Source organism: Nycticebus coucang, chromosome X (assembly GCF_027406575.1).
Source record: "Nycticebus coucang isolate mNycCou1 chromosome X, mNycCou1.pri, whole genome shotgun sequence".
NCBI lineage: Eukaryota > Metazoa > Chordata > Mammalia > Primates > Lorisidae > Nycticebus > Nycticebus coucang.
In genome coordinates, this window is record NC_069804.1 from 23,216,635 (window position 1) to 23,239,173 (window position 22,539).

The window sequence follows — 22,539 nt, forward strand, 5'->3', positions numbered from 1 at the left end:
CAGAGTCTCAGTCACCCTGGAAAGAATGCTGCGGCATCACACCTCACGCCAACGTCAAACTCTCTTGGGCTTGAGCAATCCTCCTGCCCCAGCCTCCCGGGGAGCTGAGATTACAGGTGCTCACCACAACTCCCGGCTAGTTTTCTATTTTTAGCAGAGATGGGGTCTCGTTCTTGCTAAGGCTGGTCTCAAACTTCTGAGTTCAGGTGATCCATCCACCTTGGCCTCTCAAAGTGCTAGGATTACAGGCGTGAGCTATTGTGCCCAGCCTTTTTCAAAGAAATTTTAATGGCTTAAGAAATTGTCTCTAGTAAAATCTTATGTGAAAGTACAGCATACAAAACTGTAATTACACCAATCTCAATAACACACTGATCCCTCAGAGACAGTTTTCTATTGACTCCTGTATGTGGGTCACATTTTCCTTTCTTTCTATGACCTATTTCTATTAGAAAATATAGCAACTCTGGATTCTGTGTCTCCTATCCCCAATCCAGAGGCTGGTGAGTTTTGCTGGGTTTTGGTTTGTTTAGTGATTAGCCACTAATTCTGTGGCATCTGTCCCCATTTACTCTTCCCCCACTTCAGTGTACAGCTACCGGTGCCTCTGCTCAGTTTTTTTTTTTTAATTATTCTTTTCATTTTTAAGCCTGCGTTCCCAGGGATCACCCCTAAGTCAACATTGCTTAGTAGTCACCCAATTGGTTAGAGGTTATGTTTAAATATCTTGAGTCAGTAAAGCATCCACCCTTTGCTGCTGAATGTGTGTGGCCTGGGGAATGCATTCAAAGTCTGAGCGGTTTCCAAGACTATTCCAGCTTTTATTTCTGTGCTGCAAGAAAGAGTAGCTTGCTAAGGCCCGTTGGGGTCTCTTCCTGGGTACAAAAGCATAGCCTCCTGGACCACCAGGGATAACTATCAATGTCCTAGGACCTATCAACACCCACTTCGGCTCTCTCGTTCCCAAGCTCTTTCTTGTTAAAGTGCTGGCTACTCTGCCAGTCTGTTGCTAGCCCAAATCACTAGTGACATGTCAGGCTACCTACACTGTTGGCCACACTGAAATATAGGATTCTCATGGCCCTGGTAAAACTTCTGACATAGAATAGAGGGAGGGAGTTGGAAAGGGAGCAACCTCAACCTCTGGCTAAAACATCAGACACCTACTGTTTCGTTTTATTTTTGAGGCAGTCTCACTCTGCTGCCCAGGCTAGAGTGCCAGGGCATCAACCCAGCTCACAGTAACCTCAAACTCCTGGGTTCAAGTGATCCTCCTGCCTCAGCCTTCCAAGTAGCTGGGACTGCAGGCACCCCCCACTATGCCTGGCTAACTTTTTTTAGTAGGGATTGGGGTCTTGCTCTTGCTCAGGCTTGTCTCAAGCAACCCACCTGCCTCAGCCTCCCAGAGTGCTGGGATTACAGGGGTGAGACACCACACCCAGCCTGTTCTTACTGAGGTTCAATAGCTTTTCTTGAATAAATGTTTCTTAATTGTTGTATGCCTTTGGTCAACTCCTGGAGTCTTAAACAGTTTTTTGAGAAGTTTGTTTAGTTTCATCATTACTTTTTAGGGAGAGGATTTGCTGAGCTCCTTACTTGACCATTCTGGAAGTCTTGCTCCTTAAACATCGCAAGTTGTACAAATTATACAAATTTATCCTACTCCTAGGGCAAGTGATTTTCAACTGGTATGCTGCGGCACACCGGTGCGTGGTGAGAGGATCATTAAGTGTGCCACCAAAGTCTTAAAGATCATTACTTTTGTTTTAATTTTTCTTTTTTTTGCAGTTTTTGGCCAGGGCTGGGTTTGAACCCACCACCCCGGCATATGGAGCCAGCGCCCTACCCCTTTGAGCCACAGGCGCCACCCAAGATCATTATTTTTGAAAGAAGTTCAAAGCAGAATAAGTATATTCTTTTTTTCACTTTTTTCTTTTGATCAATGTAATTAAAGTGTGCCATGAAGTTTAACTATAGGTTCAAGTGTGCCATGTGATAATAAAAGTTGAAAAACACTGTCCTAGGGGGAGAAGGTGGAACCTTCCTCATGATGTGAAATCCATCAGGTATCCTTGGCAAAATGTTGACTTCAGCATAGAAACTAACTAGACCTGCAGGAGGCGTGTGTAGACCAGAATACCTGAATTAGGGATTCTTCTGAGAGTGTTTTCTTTCGGTTATTCCTTAGCCAAGGTTTTTGAAGAGCGTTCACGGACCACGTACATCATGAAAAAAATAATTTAGTGGTGAAATGTTTGGTTTACACTGAGCCAAACAAAACCAAAATGAGTTAACAGCAGGACTTCTCATACTAATATGCCTCCTTGTTGAGATTTTTCAAAGGACAAATGAGGAGTGAGGGACACAACTATAATAGGGATTTTACCTAACAAATGTAAACATTGTAATCTAATTGTTTGTACCCTCATGTTAATCTGAAAAAGAAAATATGCCATTATTGCCCGGTATTGTGACCACTGAACACTTCACACCACCCCCCCAGAGAATTTCACAGAATTGATGTTTTGCAAAACACCCTTTGGTCTGTTTCACTTGATATTATTCAGCCTGGATCAGAAATACTGAGATGTTATTTGTTGACAACTGTGTTTGCGGTATCCATCAACCTTCTAGACATAGGAGCAGTGGTAATGAAAATGAATGGAGAGAAATTCCTCAGAGAGGTCAACTTTGGCAGTCAAGCTCTCTAACACAGCTACCCCTCCCCATGAGAGGCTCTCAGGAAAGAGAGTTAAGGGTGAGATGGAGAAGACAGTATTCCATTCAAGTGTCAGAGGTGATGTCTAGGTATCCATAGGTGCTATGGTAAGACCAAGGGGACAGTGTTTTGTTTTGTTTTTGAGACAGGGTCTCAAGCTGTTGCCCTGGGTAGAGTGCTGTGGTGTCCTAGTTCATAGCAACTCTTGGGCTCAAGTGATCCTCTTGCCTCAGTTTTTCTATTTTAGTAGAGACAGGGTCTCACTTTCGCTCAGCCTGGTCTCGAACTCCTGAGCTTAAGCAATCCACCCGCCTTGGCCTCCCAGAGTGTTAGGATTACAGGTGTGAGTCACTATGCCCCGTCTCCAAGGGGACAGTGATAACCTGGCACAAGGGATTAAAAAAATTTCACTGAGGCCATGGTGTCCAGACTAGTTCTTAAAGTTCCAAAAAAGGGTTAGCCAGGAAAGGATGCGGGGAAGTACCCATGTAAAGGCGGAGAGGCCTGGGGAAACCTGGTCTGTTCAGGAACTCTAATTAGCTTGGATTAAAAGACTGTTGAGGCTCAGCACTCATAGCTCAGTGGGTAGGGCGCTACCCATATACACCAAGGCTGGTGGGTTCAAGCCCAGCCCGGGCCTGCTAAACAACAATGACAAATGCAACCAAAAAATAGCCGGGTGTTGTGCTGGGCACCTGTAGTCCCAGCTACTGGGGAGGCTGAGGCAGAGAATCACTTAAGCCCAAGAGTTTGAGGTTGCTGTGAGCTGTGATAGTACAGCACTCTACAGAAGGCAACATGAGACTCTGTCTCAAAAAAAAATGTAACTGCTTTTTTTGTTATATACCCTTGGTCTTCTGGGATCCCTAAGTGGATAAATTTCCTAATAGCTTACATTCTAGTCACTTATGGACAATAAACAAGATAAGTAAGATATACAGTATTTTAGGTAGTGGTATGTGCTAAGAAGAAAAAATAAAGCAAGAAAGGGGACATGGAATATTAAAGGAAGGTTGCTGTGAGCTGATGCCATGGCACTTTACTGAGAGTGACATAGTGAGAGTCTGTCTCAAAAACAAAAACCAAAGAACTGTTGAATCTCAGGATCAGGTTTACTTTCTGAAAGCTAACTCCCGTATCATCATAGAAAGTGGATTGTTGGACGTAGAGATCAAGGCAAGCTGTGGTGGCTCATGCCTGTAACCCTAGAACTCTGGGAGGCCAAGGCAGGAGGATCAGTTGAGGCCAGGAGATGGAGACCAACCTGAGCTACAGAGTGAGATTTTATCTGTAAATAAAAACTTAAAAATATTATAGCATGGTAGTGTACACCTGTACTACTAGCTGCTTGGGAGGCTGAGGCAAGAGATTGCTTTAGCCCAGGCTTTGGAGGGTGCAGTGAGCTGTGATGATGCCAATGCACTCTAGCCTGTGCAACAGTGAAGACACTGGTTTACCTGCCAAAAATAAAAAAAAATTTAAAAAGCTCCAAAGTGCCTGAATTAAGACAGTGTGGAGAGAAGAGTGCAATTGAGAGTTTAAAGTGCTAGAACTGAGTGAACTAAGATGCTGGCATTAGGAGGGAGAGAGTAATTTCCAGGTTTCTGACTTGAACAATCACAGAAAATGGTAGAATCATATGATAACACAGGGAACACAGGACAAGGCCAGGGGTTTTGGAAGGAGATAATGTATTCAGGTTTGTACTCATCCACTTGGAAATCCCGATACGACCTGTGAGAGATGTCCAGGAGATGATTGGAACTCTGGGATGGGAAATATAGATTTGACAGGTATCAGAATAGAAGTTACAGATGAAATTGTAGGTGTGGATGAGATTGTACAGGACGTGTAGACTGAGAAGAAAGCAGAGACAAAAACCCTGAGGTACTCATCTAAATACCCACAGCATTTGTCACGAGCTGCAACGGCCGTTTAGCTCAGTGCTTACTGTATACACATGCCACATGTGAATGTACAACAAAGAAGACCTTTCACCCAAGGCGACTATGAGTAAGTTGTGGAGGAAGAACTATGCCCAACTATTAGGTAAAACGAAGTAAGTAGAAGAGGCAATTAATTCAATGGAAGAGGTAACGCAGGTTTGAACAGGGGAGGGGAGCTGGGCTTTGCAAAGTGGATTTTGACAAGGAGGATAGGGGAAAGAAAGGCAAGTAATTTTAGGCTGGAAAGGAACACATATAAAGATCACAAAAGAATGGAGTGTTTGAAGGGGAGTAAGAGGCTGGAAAGGTGGCTTGAGGCCAGGATCTAGGTGCCTGGGAATCCTGCTGAGGTTTCTTAGGAATCTATTTGAAAGAAGGTACACATGTGCCTAGCACACACAAGGGCTCAGCCTGTATCTGAATTTCAGAAATGCCTTTAAGACCAGAGAGTTAAAAATGCTAATGGAAATCTAAAAATCACCAAACTAAGACTTTTGAGGCTTATACATGCTTTTTCTCAGCTCTATATTTTCAGTCTGTACAACTGTGTGTTTGCGGAACGTTAATTACTTGGCTTCATTATAAAACTTCCAGTGCACATAAGAGTATAAATAATTTTACTCTAATGCTCTCATTTCAATCTGTGGCTAAAAGCATTGGTAGAAATCATTTTCATGGCACTTCTTTGTCACGCTGAAGGAAAACAAAATGTCTACTGCCAATCAAGGTCATTAGTGACTTTGAAAGTGATGGATTATATAAAAATCGCAAATAATCAGAGATAAAATGTATTTTAAAGATTAAAAATATTTTTATTTAAACTTTTCTTCATAAACACTTTTAACATTTTTTTTCAATTTAAAAACAGAAAGGATAGCATAAACATGTTTGAATAGATTATATCCACGGCTTGGGAAAAATTACCTGACAAAAATGTAAAGGCTTTCAAAACAGGTATAAAAGGCAAACCTTAAATTATTCTAAGACTTTTATATCGGCTCTAGGATTATTTGACTACTGGCCCAAAGTGTACCTAAGGTCAAAATATTTTTCTATAGACAAAGTATGCCCAAGAGGTATGGGGCACATACAAGTTAGGTAGAAAATAACCTCTCCAACCACCTCACTGGAACATTCCTTCAGAAAGCAGACACCTAATCTTGACTGGTATACTGATTAATAAAATGTTTAATGCAGTTGTTCCCGAAGATGTAAAAAGAAAATCCAAGAATATTGAAGGGGAACAAACCTGATGGCATTCTCTTGGTGTAACTCGTGTATAATATTGAAGTTATACAGGTATACTAAAAGGATATGATTTCCATGAATTTATCTATTCCAGTCTATGCCTATTGAATATTTGACTTTATAAACTCTTGATAAACTAATTTTTCAGGACTTTTATTTTTATGATAAATCTCTTTTTTAGAAGATATTTATTCCCAAACCGACTCTAACTGCAATTAAACAAACAAACATGTGATCTCCAAAAATGTTCAGAATACAAAACAAAAATCAAAAATGTATAATAGGCAAAAAAGAAAAGTGGCACTAGCAGTTTTAACTGCCATATAGCCCTCAATTATATCTAATTTACACTAATATGTATGTTGTGTTTTACATCAGTCTAAAACTTTAAATTATGTATTCTCAAAAGAGCTAGTCTCCTCTGAGATATAGCTTATAAACTGAAATAACAATTTATATTATAAACTGAAATGTTATGACCTACACCCACATATACATATATAAAAATAGTCCCGCTGAACGTCTGACATGTTTAGGTTATGCAGCTCAAATAATTTGTTATAAAATATTTTAAAGCTTAGTTTCATGTAATTAAGACAAAACTCCACTTTTACCACTTCTCCCCACACAAACGTGTGTGTCCTTTACTATGACTCGAGCAGGCTTCCCAGAATGAGGTGTCCAAAGGTGCTGCCTTAGAAAAGATAAGTGAAGGGCTCAGTCAATATTTCACAAATCATAGTAACACTCACATAGAGCAGAGTAATGAGGACACAAAGAAAGCTGTCTCTAGAAAAGCTAATAATCCCATTAAGCTTTGCTTTTCAAAAACCAGTAGCATTTCTTCCAATACAAAACCTTCTGGATTTTATGAACAGGTTGTAGTGCAAGGATTTTCTTTAAAATCAAAAATGCAAAAGGTCAAAGACATGGAAGAGAACAAATAGTTCTGATCAAGATGCAATTAACGAAGATCAGCTGTTTTTATGAAGCCTGGCATTTAAAATGTAAAATAAAGATCACAATAGTTTTACTGTATAGTTTCAAATCTCCTACTGGATTTTTAGAAACTACTATTTTGAGCACATACCATGTATATAAACAAAAACAGTTCCCAATGAAGCACACAAAAAATAAACTTGAAAAAAATTATATGAAAAAATTTTCCATAGTTTAGTATAACAAAAATAAATCTCTTGCAGCAATTAAGCCATAATTTTAAAAGGGAATGTAAGTTAATCATGAATTAAAAATAACCTAAATTAGAACTACATATAAAACAGAATTTTTCTCAAACATTCAGAACTCAAGCAATAGCAACTATTCTTAAAGCTCAAAACTGATCATAGCTCACACCAGGTCAGACATGACTTATGTGAAGCTGAACCCAGAGTTATTTCAAGTTAAGATTTCATGAATTTTATAAAACATGAACTTTGACCTTGGCCTTGTGCCTATAAAATGAAGACCTAGAATATTTGCTCAGATGTTACCCTAACTAGGGCTATGAAGTCATATCTAAGCAATTAAAGAGAAACCACTACTGGAGTGTAAAATGTAAAGCCTTTGATATGGGTACCCTGTCTGATGGCTCTTTCTTGGTCTTTTCCAGCGAAAGACATCAATGAGGAAAATAATGAAGGCATTATTTCCTTAAAGCAAGACAGCACACATACAAAACCCTAAACAAACTAATATATTAGAAAAAAATTAAATGGCTAAATTCCTAGTTTTCAAAAGTAAAATAATTAAAAATTATTTTTAAATGTAGAAAAAGAATTTTACCCATATTATCATGAGAAATAAAATATCATAATGTCATGTTTAGAAACTGGCAGTAAATGATAGGACCACAATTAATGAAAATTTAAGTCTCATATACAAAAGCATATTATTAGTAATGATTTTTTAAAACAATGCCAGTGTTTTTCAAAAGGTATGTGTGAACAAAAAACAAAAAAAGGTATGTGTGTACCTGTTTCTTAAACTCAAGTGCCTCCAGTTTGGGAGTTTGAAAATCAGGTTTTATTTAATAATATATGTCTCATTGAACTGCACAAAAACCTATGAAAACAAAATCTTCACATTTCCATGACTTCCCGTTTCCATTTTATGTTCAATAGTGGCAGCAGCAAAAAAGAAAAAGAAAAAAAGTGAAACTAGAAAATTTATACAACAGCAGCCATTAAAAAGGCATTGCAATATTGCACCAATATTCTAAGACCTGGCAAGTTTTGCCAGTGTAGCTCTCGTCAGTCTCAGATATAGACTATTCATAAGAAAATGGCATCAACTTGAACGATCCACTCCCAGGTTATTCTTGCTTATCCATGTTAACTATTATTTTTTTCTTTCATGTTTAAAGAGTTGAAAGGTGCAGTTAATCCCAAAACACTTATTATAAAAGCTTTTAAACAGCTATTCTTGATCCATTCTGAACTTTGTGGTTACTATTCTTCATGCTAGTAGCTTTCAGTAAATAAAACAAAAGCTGAGGGCTTACATACCTAGTGCCGCTGGGTATTTTGTATGAAATAAACGAGTAGACATAACCAGTATCATTATACTTCTACTTCTTACCTCTAAGTCAAAACTGAGCTCAAAACCTTCCATTCAATAACAGATGCAGCAGCCTTACTGAATGTAAAGAACGGGAGTTGCACTTACTTTTTAGGGGGCCTTTATTTAGGAGTCTGGCATTACCTAAATTCTCTTTAAAAGTGCTTGCACGCTGCAGGATCAGAGCTTGTCATATACCACTCCGATTCTCACTAAAAACAGGGCAACATTAAACAGACTGCAAAGAGAAACATTTCCAAAAAGAAGAGACATACATCGACAAGAAACACTCATGTTTACGTTTGAAAACAAAATACAAAATGTTAGTTTTCATAAGCCCATACGTGTTTCAGGAATACACAGATTTCAAATATTACTGAATCAGTATGGGCTGAAGATAGGCTACTCTGATACCAAATGAGGACTCCAGTTATTTTAACTTTCTAAAAATGTTAATAGATGAAAAGACGTTACATCTAAAATTCAACAAGTATGACGAACCATGTGTGCGAGTGCACTAGCTTAAAAATATAGAATCCTAACCACGCATAAAAGGGATGTGCCTTATATATTTATAGGATGTATGCAAGTATGGATATGCTTTCACTAACACAATGCGGATAAGAGAAGGCAGCTTAGAAATAGTGTTTTGAATATAAAAAGATAATTTTGTAGAAAATTTATATTTTTGCATTTTCAGCAAAAAAGCCATGCACAAAGGTCAAGAGTTTTAAACTTTTAAATAATAAAACCAAAAAGTACTAACAGACTGAAATACACTAAAATAAATGCTCAGAAAGGTTTCCGATAGAGATAGGGACTGAAATCACATCCAGTGACACATATCGGGTCTTCTCTTAGAAGATGCATGACTTCTACTCTAACATTGGAAAGAAATGTTTAAAGCAGAAAAATCAATTTCCCAGATAAGTGGAGCATTCTATTAAACTGCTTCCGGAAGTCGTTTTAAGAGCTAGCACTTAGAATTAAACTTATTGCATGAGTTTGAGGCCACTGAAAAGAAAAAAAAGGATGCTAGCACACAATGAAAAATTTTTACGATATTTGACCAATGGCTTTGATAGTAAAACTGGTGAGGTTTTTCTTTATGTTGTATAATTAACTACTTTATCACAAACAAATACTTTGTTTGCCTTATTTTTAAGGGAGAAAGATGATCTCATTAGGTGCAACGCCTGACATCATCTAGTACATAGTCCGGAAAATGCAGGTTGCATACTTGTAAACCATCCAGCTTGCAGGGCATCCGAGGGTACTCATCTTCCTTCCATTTGTTTTCATCCGGATCAAAAGTGAGAATGGAATCACTGTAATGACCGTTGTAACAAAGGCCTCCAAGAACCATTATTTGTTTGTCCAGCACGGTCACACCATGGCCACTTCTTCCAATTGGCATGGATGCCAAGATAGTCCATTGATCAGTCTCTGGGTTGTACACTTCTGTGGAAGGGCATCCCTGAGATTCAAACGAGGCTCTCAAGATCACACAGACTCCACCGAAGACATAAAGCTTGCCATTGTAAGAAATCATCTTGTGAAAGCATCTTGCGTAATTCATCTTGCTCTTATTCTCCCAACAGTTGGTGACCACTTGAGTTCTTCTGGTCCGTTGTTCTATGGTTCCTTCTTTACTGGGGTCAAACACGCACACTTGTTTGGAGGTGGAAGATGAGGTGATTCCACCAGTGATAAACAACTTGTTATTGAGCACTGTCCCCTCATGTCCATATTTGTTAACTGGATAAGGATCCACAAATTCCCATTTATCATTGGTGATGTCGTATCTCTCTGTTGAATAGAAAGTCTCATCTCTGGTTCTGCCTGCTACTGCATAAATGAACTTCCCAATAACACCAACTGCAAACTCTGAACGTGGCACAGACATGTCTGCCATCCGCAGCCACAGGTTTTGTCTCGGGTCATATCTGAACACTTTGGAAGAAGCATGGAATTCGCCATCTGGGCCTAATTCTTCGCCGCCTAACAGGAACACAAAATTATTGACGATAGCAAGGCAATCTGGACGCAGAGGTACTTGTGGGCCCTCCAGTTCCCACCAGACTCTTGGTTTCTTCAGGAGAAGTATTTTACTGTTAACCATGCTATGTCCAATCATTCCTCGGAATACTGTAGTTTGGGGTTTGGCAGAACGTATGCGGCTTGATTTCATATCCAACAAAGGCTGCTGGTGAACATTTTGAAAATAATTCAATGCTTGGTCAACTTCATAACGCAGTTGTCGAGAGTATCTGTAAAATTCTGATGTTTTAACCTAAGAATACAAATAAAAAAAAATTAACTAAAAGAAAAAGCATTAATGGCAAACAAAATATCAAAGCATACTAATATGATCATTTTAGGGCCACTTTACTAAGACTGCTTTTCCAAGTAATATCACCTGCTCTGTTTTCTATAAAGCTTGTAAAAATCATTTGTTTTTACAAAAATTTTTTCTTTTGTTTTTACAACATTTTTAATAATCTCTGTAAATTCCCAAGTCTTTAAAAGTAAAGAAACTAGGGCGGCGCCTGTGGCTCAAAGGAGTAGGGCACCGGCCCCATGTACCAAAAGGTGGTGGGTTCAAACCCAGCCTGGGCCAAAAATTGCAAAAAAAAAAAGAAACTACTTTTCCAGACACAAGTTAATTTCCGGGCAGAAGGAAATTCATCTAACAAAATGTATTAGGTACCTATTGTATGTCAAGCCCTAGGGTACAGGTGGAGGCTATGAGAAAAACATAGGGCTTCACCATAGAGAAAACCATATCCACAGTTTTTTTTTAATCACAAGTAACATAGTGAAACAACTATGGCTAAGTAATCTGAGAAATTAGAGAGGTTGTGAAAATTTAAATACATGCAAAATTCCCACTAGGTTTTTGACATAAGACTTGGTCTGGTATCATCAACTCCTATAGTAACAATTAAGTTAAGAACAGGTCAAACACTTTTCTTTTGCAGCTGTTAACCGCCTAATTATAATGACTATCAAGATCTTACATCTTACGGAAGTACTTTAAGTACTCTGCCAATAAGTGCTCTAAGGAGATATAAAACTAAGTGTAAGATGTGGTACATTTCCTTAAAAAACTAGGAAGATATTTGTGAAAATGAAAACAAATACAAATTTCAGAAGTTAACAAGTCAGCTGACAATTAGGTATGAAGCCAACAGCCTATGTGTGAGTGCTACAGAACTTTAGGTATAGGACGCATCAAACTGGCTCAAAACACTCAAGGCAAAGAGGTAGGAAAATAGAGACCAACCAGAAAAATCCTGTATCATAATAGGGCAAGGATGAGAGAAGAGGGTCTTAAATTTGGACAGCAGAAATTAGATATTTATAGAGATAAAATCTATGGACATCCACGACTGATTTGAAGTAGGGATTGGGTGAAAAAGTGAGGACTCAATTTGAGGATTTAGACTTGAGATGAGAGAATGGTGATAGCAAAAACCAGGCATGTGTATTTGTAAGCTTACTCTCCTTCCTTCTCTTTTTTCTTTAATTAATTCATTTATTTATTCCTCACTTTAGTCCAAAAAAAGTATCTGAAACAGAAAGGACCAAATAATTTTTCGGTAAGTATTTGGATAACTATATTCAATATAAGTGGTTTCCTTTGTAATCCTAGGCATTTTACTTTATGATTTAAAATCATTAATTTTAGGAGTCCTTCCATGGGATTCACCCAACTAGTAAAGGGGCAAATGGCACAAAAAAGGTTGAAAAATTTAGGCATAGAACATATATGAGAGAGAACTAATGTTGTTACTGAGTTGGATGGTGTACACGTTCATCTCATATTAAATTATTCCTCTTGTGAGAGCACAATAGCCATCCCTGTTTTCCTGATGAAGAAAACTGAAGCTCAGGCTCCGCTCAGCTCTAGCTCAGCTAGAGTACTGGCCACATACCCCAGGGCTGGCAGGTTCGAACCCGGCCCAGGCCAGCTAAACAACAATCACAACTGCAACCAAAACAAACAGCCGGGCATTCAGTCCAGGAGTTTGAAGTTGCTGTGATGCTACGGCACTCTACCCAGGGTGACACAGTGAGACTCTGTCTCAAAAAAAAAGATACAACATAGAATTACCATATAATTCCACAATTCTGCTCCAAGGTATTTTCAGTTCAAAATGGTTGAAAGCAGCCTCTATAGGCACATGCCACCTCACCTGGCTAATTTTTCTATTCTTTGTAGAGACAGGGTCTTACTACGTTTTCCAGACTGGTCTCGAACTCCTGGCCTCAGGTGATCTCCTACTATGGCCTCCCAAAGTGCTAGGATTACAAGTGTAAGCCATCACACATGGTATAATTGTTCTTTTTGTTTGTTTGAGATAGAGTCTCACTATGTTGCCCTTGTAGAGTTCCATGGTGTCACAGCTTACAGCAACCTCAAACTCCTGGGCTTAAGGGATTCATTCTCTTGCCTCAGCCTCCCAAGTAGCCGGGAATAAAGGTGCCCACCACAACGCCCAGTTTTTGTTGTTGTTACAGGCTGGGCTTGAACCCACCAGCCTCACTATACGTGGCCAGCGCCCTACCCACTGAGCTACAAGCACCAAGCCCCTATCATTGTTCTTAATAAACAGAATTAGGCCACGTACAATGGGTCCCACCTGTAATCCTAGCACTCTGGGATGCCGAGGCAGGTGGACTGCCTGAGCTCATGAGTTCGAGACCAGCCTGAGCCAAAGTGAGACTTCATCTCTAAAAAAATAGCTGGGCATTGTGGTAGGCACCTGTAGTCCCAGCTACTTGGGAGGCTGAAGCAAGAGAATCGCTTAAGCCCAAGAGTTTGAGGTTGCTGTGATCTGTGATACCAAGGCACTCTGAGGGACGACAAAGTGAGACTCTATCTCAAAAAAAAAAAAGAAAAAAAAAGAAACAGAACCAATCAGGCTGGGTGCAGTGGCTCACGCCTGTAATCCTAGCACTCTGGGAGGCTGAGGGCAGTGGACTGCCTGAGCTCATGAATTCAAGACCAGCCTGAGCAAAAACAAGACCCCCATCTCTAAAAAATAGCCTGGTGTTGTGGTGGGCACCTGTAGTCCCAGCTATTCAGGAGGCTGAGGTAGGAGGATCATTTGAGTCTAAAAGTTTGAGGTTGCTGTGAGCTATGATGCTACAAGCACTCTACCCGGAACGACAGAGTAAGACTCTGTCTCAAAAAAAAAAAGGCTCAGAGCCTGTGGCACGGTGGTTATGGTGCCAGCCACATACACCGAGGGTGGTGGGTTTGAACCCGGCCCAGGCCAGCTAAACAACGACAACTGGAACAAAAAATAGCTGAGCATTGTGGCAGATGCCTGTAGTCCCAGCTACTTGGGAGGCTGAGGCAAGACAATCGCTTAAGCTCAAGAGTTGGAGGTTGCTGTGAGCTATAACGCCACAGCACTCTACCGAGGGCAACATGATGAGACTCTGTCTCAAAAAAAAAAAAAAAAAAAAAAAAAACAATTAATCATATGAATCACAATAATTAGACATCAGTCCAATTCTTCTAGGAAAATAACAACTATGAAAAAAAATCACAGCAAATAAATAATTTCAATAAAACAAACAATAATAAAGGAAAATATGAGAAAGATCTAAAGTCTTAAACTTTACTATTTTTACTTCACACATAAAAAGTGTTAAAGTGAAAAACCAAGTAAACAAACTGAGCTTCAATCTCTTATAAGAAACAACAGAATACTATACACCTATTAAAGATAACATTACTGAGTGTTCGTGAACGTGGAATGACGTTCACAATATATTCAGTTTCTAAAATGCAATAGCACTCTAGTACTATCTCAATTTAAAAACGTTGTGTATGCTTGCTTGTGCTATTAATAGTGATTCTCTGGAATTTCACATTTTTTGCCTTCTTTGTTTTCATTTATCATGTTTATAAACATAAAAAGTATTCTTGACATTCAAAAAATGAGTCTCCTAAAGCCATCAAAAATATATTTCATTAAGAATGAGCATATTTTCATATTTTCATTCATTTCTTCTCCCTCTTTCTCATCTTTTTCTTACTGACTTATAGGAGCTAAAAGGCAATAGCAGCCTGGAAATCAACAAGAATCATAAGCCTTGAATTAAATATTTAAGTGCCTACTGTGCACAGCCAGTGGTCTGAGAGCTACACAGGTTTTCAAGTAATAGAATCTTGTCCAGCATAGTAATTAAGCACCATGTCTGGTGACCAAGAATCCAATTTAGGAAATTTTTGACTTGGCACTCAACAAGCTGAGTGATCATGTAACTGAGCTGAGTGACACGTGACTCAACATCCCTATGCCTGTTTCAACTATATTATTGGGGTAACAATTGCACCCATGCCTCTTAACTCTATGATAGGAGACAAGTGAGATCATCCATGTGGAAAGGATTCAGTATGTTGCCTGTCATGTGGCAGTGTGCAAAAAAATATTAGCTGCTATATTAGCTATCATTGCTGACCGGAGATGCTGTGAAAGCGTCACACAGCTCAAATAAATGCATCTGCTGATATGTTCTTGGTCTATGTAAAAATTTAGGCTTTCACAAAATCGTGGAAAAATCAAAGAAAGTGTTAGTTTGGACCTAATCCTCACTAGTAAAACATGATCGGTAATATGCAAGTAGGAGAAAGCTTTAGAGAAAGCAGCCATGTTTGGAGATCAAGAAACAAAGGAGAATGCTGCACATATTGGATAGGCAGATTTCAAGTTTTTCAAAGGAAAATTAGGATCAATTCCAAGATCAGAAATTGTGTAAAGAAGCTCAAGAAGGCTTGGAAGCTCTCAAAAGCATAATACTGACTGCATAATTGCAAAATACACTGATGAGGGGAAGAAGAGGGGAAAGTATCTAAAAAATCTGATGTGCTGCACAGAGAGCTTTCTGGAATTCAGATGTTAAGAAACCACTTACAACAGATGGTAAAAAAAAAATGGGCACATAAAACAAGCATTACAAGGAGTGAAATGGAGCTATCAGAACATAGTGAATGAGGCTGAACCCTGACGATGAACTGGGACTTTACCAAGTACCAGATATGGAATAAGTGGCATGTTAGAGGTTAAAGTAAAAGGAGAGAAAAGTGAAGCCCCCTGCCTCGGGGTGGTTCATGTAATATTAACAAATGATAAAGAGAAACAGCCTTACTCCTATTTTATTTCCATTTTTGGCTAAGAATTTCTTATACTTTCCAATTTGAAGATCAAATACAATTGCTAAGAAGTAATTTAAATCCAAGATGACTGAGAAAAAAGAAAAACCAGCTAGTTATTCTCACTGAGTTCAAGTCATTCGATCTCACAAATCACGTCCTGGGATCCTGAGAGGCTGCACAGATAAGGCTCCTTAATTGCTTTCTGCAATCTTTGTGAAATTGTGATGAATGGGAGAGGACTAGAAGCCAGACAGATTCCCCAACTACAGACTGGTTAGCCTGAAGTGGATCCTGGATTGTTAAAAAATAGTTTGCACACTGGCTCAGCGCCTGTGGCTCAAGTGGCTAAGGCGCCAGCCACATACACCTGAGCTGGCGGGTTTGAATCCAGCCCGGGCCCGCCAAACAACAATGACGGCTGCAACCAAAAAACAGCCAGGCATTGTGGTGGGTGCCTGTAGTCCCAGCTACTTGGGAGGTGGAGGCAAAAAGTTAGCACAAGTGTTACAGCTCTTTCAGAATGTGTCTAGCAGGTTTTCTGGTCTCTACTGGAAGACTATTAAAAAAAAAAAAGCACTTGAAAATAAAGTACCACACAGTAGGAGGCAGCACAAACTCACTGAGTAATGCCAATAGTGACCCTGTTTCTCATTTAATTTTTGATGATGTAATAGCACTGGTAGAGGAAAGAGAGAATCTATGACTTCAGCAAAGTAATCAACAAAGTCTAATCATAAAGAAAAAGAGCACCGGGCAGCGCCTGTGGCTCAAAGGAGTAGGCCGCCGGCCCCATGTGCCGGAGGTGGCGGGTTCATACCCAGCCCCGGCCAAAAACTGCCAAAAAAAAAAAAAAAAAAAAAACCTAAAGAAAAGAGCATCATAAGATACCCATGAGCCAACTGAAATTGGAGCAGTAACTGTGTGTTAATGCATTTTGGGCTACAGTGGGGTGGTAGGATGTCCACAGTTTTTATCAGGTGCTCTAAGGATCCATGACTCCAAAAGCAAAGCCTTAACTGACTCCATCCTCAATATGAACTAACTGTGATACTGCAGCCTCAGGAGCTAATATAATTGTGGGCTGAATTAAAAGAACAGACAATCCCACCCTCTCCATTCAGGTAAAATGACAATGAGACAGTGTTCAGGGGGATCACAGTATTATAAAGTAGACACTGCCAAAGTGGACCACATCTGGAAGACAGTGAAGGAATCCAAAGGAAGAATGGTCAAACAGATGAGGAATGTTTCAACTCAAGAGAAGACTCAGGAGAAAGATGGCAACTGTTTTCAGGGCCAAGAAGTAGAAATTAAGAGGAATATTCTAGGCCATTATAAAGAAAAGCTCTGTAATTAAAACCGTCAAGATAAGAGATGCTCGTTGCATTATTAATTGTAAGAGCACAAAACCTGAGAACAACTCCAATTATCAATAAGACATTGGTTGAATAAACTCTGGCATATACCATATACAGCCACTAAAAAGAATGAGGGTAATCCATATGCACTAACACAGATGTTCAAAATGTTAAAGGAGAAAACATTAGTAACAGTACATACAATATTCTTAAAAAACAAAAATGAACCGTTTCACAGTCAGCAATTATCTGTAGGAAAAAAATGCCTATATGGGCATACAACAGTATGATCACCAGTGAGTGCTTAGGAGACTTGCCCCTTTTCAATTCTATATGGGTATTTAGATTTTTTCGGGGATCATGTCTCTCTTCTGTAGTCAGTAGAACAATGAATATATATTTTCCCCAAGCCACTGAGCATCCTACCACTGGAGGCAGTCCAGGTGTGACCAGACCACTGGAGAGGGGTTCTAGCACCCTACGAAGGCCTAGTCCAGGTGGCCTGTAACACCCTTCCTTCTACCTTCGAATCTCAGGTAAAAGATCCCATCAAACTGGCCGAGCTTAACTACTTGTTTTCTAGCCTTTTGCCAGATACCCAGTCTTCTGGTCACTTTGTCCTCTCCCCATTCGCTTCATTGTGCTGTGAAATCTGTGTTCCAAAGAGTTTACAAGAGTCATTTCAACTGTATGTTAAAGTCCAAGTCAAAGCTACATATTTTTATCCAATTCATTCTACCTGTAAGCCTCTAATAATGGAAGTTGAGACAGCTGACTGTTCCATGTTCCATCAAAGATCTTCCAACCAAAGAAATTTAGCTATTTCTTTCTGCCAAGGCTACTTCTAGATCTGCCTTGCCCTTCTCCCAGAGCTAGTTACTGCTGTGATTTTTCTCTAAAACCATTAAGCATAACCAGTTTCTTTCATTATAGAAACAGGGAATTAATACCTCTCTGATAATACCAGATAGAGTAATTACAGATATACTCTGCTTTAAAACAAAAGCAGATAGAGTAATTACAGATATACTCTGCTTTAAAACAAAAGGCATAGGGCTGAAACCTTTTATGTGAATGGAATCATTTAAAATGCATTAATAAAGGGAGCTACCTAAAAAGAAAAATGTGGCACATGTTTTTACAGAGAAAGTATTTCTCCCATTGTTCATTTCTCATGTAACAGTTTAACTATCTGTATACCAGGTGCTCTCAAAAGAAACAGATATGGAAAGAATGATGTTTCCTTCAAGTTCTGAATTACTTTTTTTCCCTCCATAGGATAAAAAAAAACCAGTCTGGTTTTAAAACTTGGAAAGAATATATTCACTATCACTTCCCTTGCGTTGATGCTTTAAAGAATTGTATTATGAAAAGCATTTTGTCTTCTTCTGAATATAAAATACAAAGTATGTATTACCTCTTAAAAACAGTGGTCTGGGCTCAGCGCCTGTAGCTCAGCGGGTAGGGCGCCAGCCACATACACCAGAGCTGGCGGGTTCAAACCCAGCCAGGGCCTGCCAAACAACAATAACAACTACAACTAAAAAATAGCCGGGCATTGTGGCGGGTGCCTATAGTCCCAGCTACTTGGGAGGTTGAGGCAAGAGAATCACGTAAGCCCAAGAGTTAGAGGTTGCTATGAACTGTGACACCACAGCACTCTACTATTAAGTCAAAAAAATAATAGCTAAGCCATTACCATCGGGCCAAAAATTCCTGTTTCCTCATTCACTGTCAACATGTTACATAATCCATTTATTAAAAAAAAAATTTTTTTTTTTTTTGCAGTTTTGGGCAAGGGCTGGGCTTGAACCCGCCACCTCCAGCATACAGGGCTGGTGTCCTACTCCTTTGAGCCACAGGCACTGCCCTCTTTTTTTTTTTTGACACAGAGCCTCAAGCTATTGCCCTGGGTAGAGTGCCGCGGCATCACAGCTCACAGCAACCTCCAACTCCTGGGCTCAAGCAATTCTCCTGCCTCCCTCTCTCAAGTAACTGGGACTACAGGTGCCCGCCACAACACCCAGCTATTTAGCTATTTTTTTGGTTGTAGCTGTCGTTGTTGTTTGGCAGGCCTGGGCTGGATTCGAACCTACCAGCTCAGGTGTATGTGGCTGGCGCCTTAGCCGCTTGAGCCACAGGTGCCAAGCCATTTATTAAATTCTTAAGTTTTACAAGTAGTATTTATAAACCATCCTTAATTTTGGTAAAATTAAAATGGAACTTGCACTATAATTTAAAAAGGCATTTCCGGCGGCGCCTGTGGCTCAGTGAGTAGGGCGCCGGCCCCATATGCCGAGGGTGTTGGGTTCAAGCCCAGCCCCGGCCAAACTGCAACAACAAAAAAAATAACCGGGCGTTGTAGCGGGCGCCTGTAGTCCTAGCTGCTCGGGAGGCCGAGGCAAGAGAATCAGGTAAACCCAAGAGTTAGAGGTTGCTGTGAGCCATGTGACGCCACGGCACTCTACCCGAGGGCGGTACAGTGAGACTCTGTCTCTACCAAAAAAAAAAAAAAAAAGGCATTTCCACAGAGCTTGCTACCATTATTTGATTTAAAATCTGGAATTTTTAAAACCTGCTCAAACTGGCTACAGTCTAAAATTATTTTAGGCTTTTAGCTAGCCGATTTAAGATATCATCAGCTATTTCACTTTTTGAAATAATTTTTAAATATCCAATATACTTATACTAAACCAAAGAAACAAAATGCCTTATTAGTTGGTCTACCAGACGGGAGTGGGGGGAGCAATCCCTAAAGCAAGCCAGGTTTTAGGCTTGACATTGTCCCAAGTCACTGCGTGACCTTGGATAAAAGCCTCCAATTCACCTATTTCCTCTTTTACAAAACAGGTCAGCTGCATGAACAGATACCTCTCTGGCCCTTCCCACATCTAAAAACCACTAAATTAATTGTCAGAATGATGAGTACAGGAAGGATCATGTGGAAAACTTAGTCATGAGTCTCAGTGTTATCCTCCCTTCTCCACCATGACGCAATCTTCTCAAGAGAAATATCCAGAAACAAAGCAGTTACTATCGTGGGGCTTTAATGCTAAAACAAAGCTTATCTTTGGGAACCACAGCTACATTTGACATAATTTTGATCTTAGTATTATAAAATATGGAACAATCCTTGTATGTTATATTGCAAACTATTTACCCTGATTCAAAAAGTCTTTATGCTCAAAACTAAAGCTTGTATTGATTTACCTGTAACAAAATCATCACAAAAGCTAGGTGCAAAATACCTTTAATTAATCCCGTTCTCTTGAAAAACTGAGTTAATGACAAAGGATATGGCACAAATCCTTTCAATAATACTTATACTACAATTATAGTCAGATACCAAATTGTAAAGACAAATTTTAGTAAGAATTTACCCATTGTCTCCTCTCCAAGGAGGCAAGAGTCTAAAGCATTGCACTGAACAAAGTGCTGAGAGTAAATGGGTGAGACAGAGGCCCCCTCAGGATAAGAGTTTCAGCACAATGTGGTAAAGTTCTCTATCCCTTCAACTCCTCTGTTTAGGGATAGAGAACTCTACTCTTTCTGTAGAATAAAAAATATTTAACTTGCAAATAAATGAGCTTAGAGGCCAGGAAAGGTGGCTCACACCTATAATCCTAGCAACCCTGGGAGACCAAGGCCAGTGGATTGCCTGAGCTCTGAGCCAGAGTGAGACTTCATCTCTAAAAAAAAAAAAGCCAGGTGTTGTGGCAGGTGCCTGTAGTCCCAGCTACTTGGGAGGCTGAGGCAAGAGAATCCCTTAAACCCAAGAGTTTGCTATGAGCTGTGACACCAGAGCACTCTACCTAGGGTGACAAAGTGAGACTCTGTCTCAAAAAAAAAAAAAAGTGCTTAGAAAGTCTAATTTCCTTCCAATTTCAGTACAGTTGTAATAGAGTACTATTAGAAACAGTGTGCAAGCCTAACAGGTAGAAAATAATGTATTTTTAAAAAGAATTAAGGGGCGGCGCCTGTGGCTCAGTCCATAGGGCGCCAGCCCCATATACCGAGGGTGGCGGGTTCAAACCTGGCCCCGGCCAAACTGTAACCAAAAAAAAAAAAAAATAGCCGGGCGTTGTGGTGGGCGCCTGTAGTCCCAGCTACTCGGGAGGCTGAGGCAAGAGAATCGCTTAAGCCCAGGAGTTGGAGGTTGCTGTGAGCTGTGTGAGGCCACGGCACTCTACCGAGGGCCATAAAGTGAGACTCTGTCTCTACGAAAAAAAAAAATAATAAATAAAAAGAATTAAGGCCATCTTTGTACTACCTGTTACAGTATCATGTAGATAGTACGATTAAGTTCGAAAATTCACAACTTATGAGGGACTTTTTCCTATTTATGGAAATACTCTCAACTATGTAAATATTTTATTTATAAATATGGTGGACCAGCAAAGCAAAACAGGTTTAATAATAAAACTAAATTTTGAATGAGCAATGCGTACACCTATGACTCATATGGCATTTTCTGAATAAAACATACATTTGAAAATTAAAACTTTAAAGCCTAAAATCTTAAAAAGTCCCCTTGTTCCTTTCCTGCCCCTCCAGTCATTTCCAGATGTCTCTGACCCTTTTTGACATCTGCTTATCATTTGGTTTCCCTTTTCTCCCAATTCATTAAAAAGGTTTTCTCCTTTTACATGTCCACCAAGCTGCCTCCATTCCATGTCTTCCCTTTTAATTTCCAATTCCCCTATTCTTCTGTTTTCATCTCTCTTTTATTTAAAAGGAAAATTAGTCAGTAAAATTTAAAATTTTTAACTCTCAGTTTCCAATAGGTTCCTGTCTGCTTAATACACCCACTAAAGATAGTTTTTCCCAGGGTTCTAACAGCAGTCAACGCCTAGATTACAGGAATCTGTGAACCTGGAATGAAGGCAAGTCAAAAGTAGAAAATAAGAGCACTCCTCATCTATATATAAAAGGCAGAGGAGAAAAAAAGACTTTAGGAGAAAAATGCATTGGGTGATTTTTAAAGAATTGTACATATTAATCATAATCAGCCAAGTCCACAGGGTTGGGGAGGAGGGTTTGCCAAAAAGGAGACTGATGTAGAAAAAGACATTGAGTTAACTAAGAAAGTACACTTAACCCACTGACCTACTTTCCAATAGAAATACTGCTCATCTCTGTGCTTTCACTCCAAGGGGCAAGTAAATTGATTGTTAATTTAAGCAATTTCAAGTTCTAGCTGTGTAAGTACTATTTAATTTCTGAAGGGGGTTTTCAACTTTTTCAAAATAATTCATGCTTATTAGAAATTCTAAGGTTCATACCCAGCCCTGGCCAAAAACTGAAAAAAAAAAAAAAAAAAAGGGAGAGCTCTCTACATTCTAAATAAGATATACTTTGGCTAGTTAATGTGTCATCTTTCAATTTTGTCAGTTTTGAGGTGAGCCTGAAACACTTAATTCTCATTTTAAAATGTAGCTTTTATAGCCACAAATTCTGTTCCTTAAGATACTTTTTTTTTTAAATAAAAAGCTTTTCTGAAGCATTAATTTTTACTCTGATCACTGGATTAATTTT

At 39.3% G+C, this 22,539-nt stretch overlaps 1 protein-coding gene and 1 non-coding gene across 3 annotated transcripts in view; one reads left to right on the forward strand and one right to left on the reverse strand.

Moving 5' to 3' along the window:
* Positions 1-5,454: 5,454 nt before the first annotated feature.
* Positions 5,455-22,539, reverse strand: part of KLHL15 (kelch like family member 15) — a 51,466-nt gene continuing 34,381 nt past the window's right edge. For both annotated transcript variants that reach the window (XM_053579527.1, XM_053579528.1), the window contains one exon: positions 5,455-10,765. In XM_053579527.1, the coding sequence (XP_053435502.1) occupies positions 9,656-10,765 (1,110 nt within the window). In that variant the 3' untranslated portion in view covers positions 5,455-9,655. The remainder of the gene's footprint in view (positions 10,766-22,539) is intronic.
* LOC128578800 (U7 small nuclear RNA) lies at positions 16,146-16,207 on the forward strand. The gene has a single exon (XR_008377915.1). It is a non-coding gene; the product is annotated as a U7 small nuclear RNA (small nuclear RNA).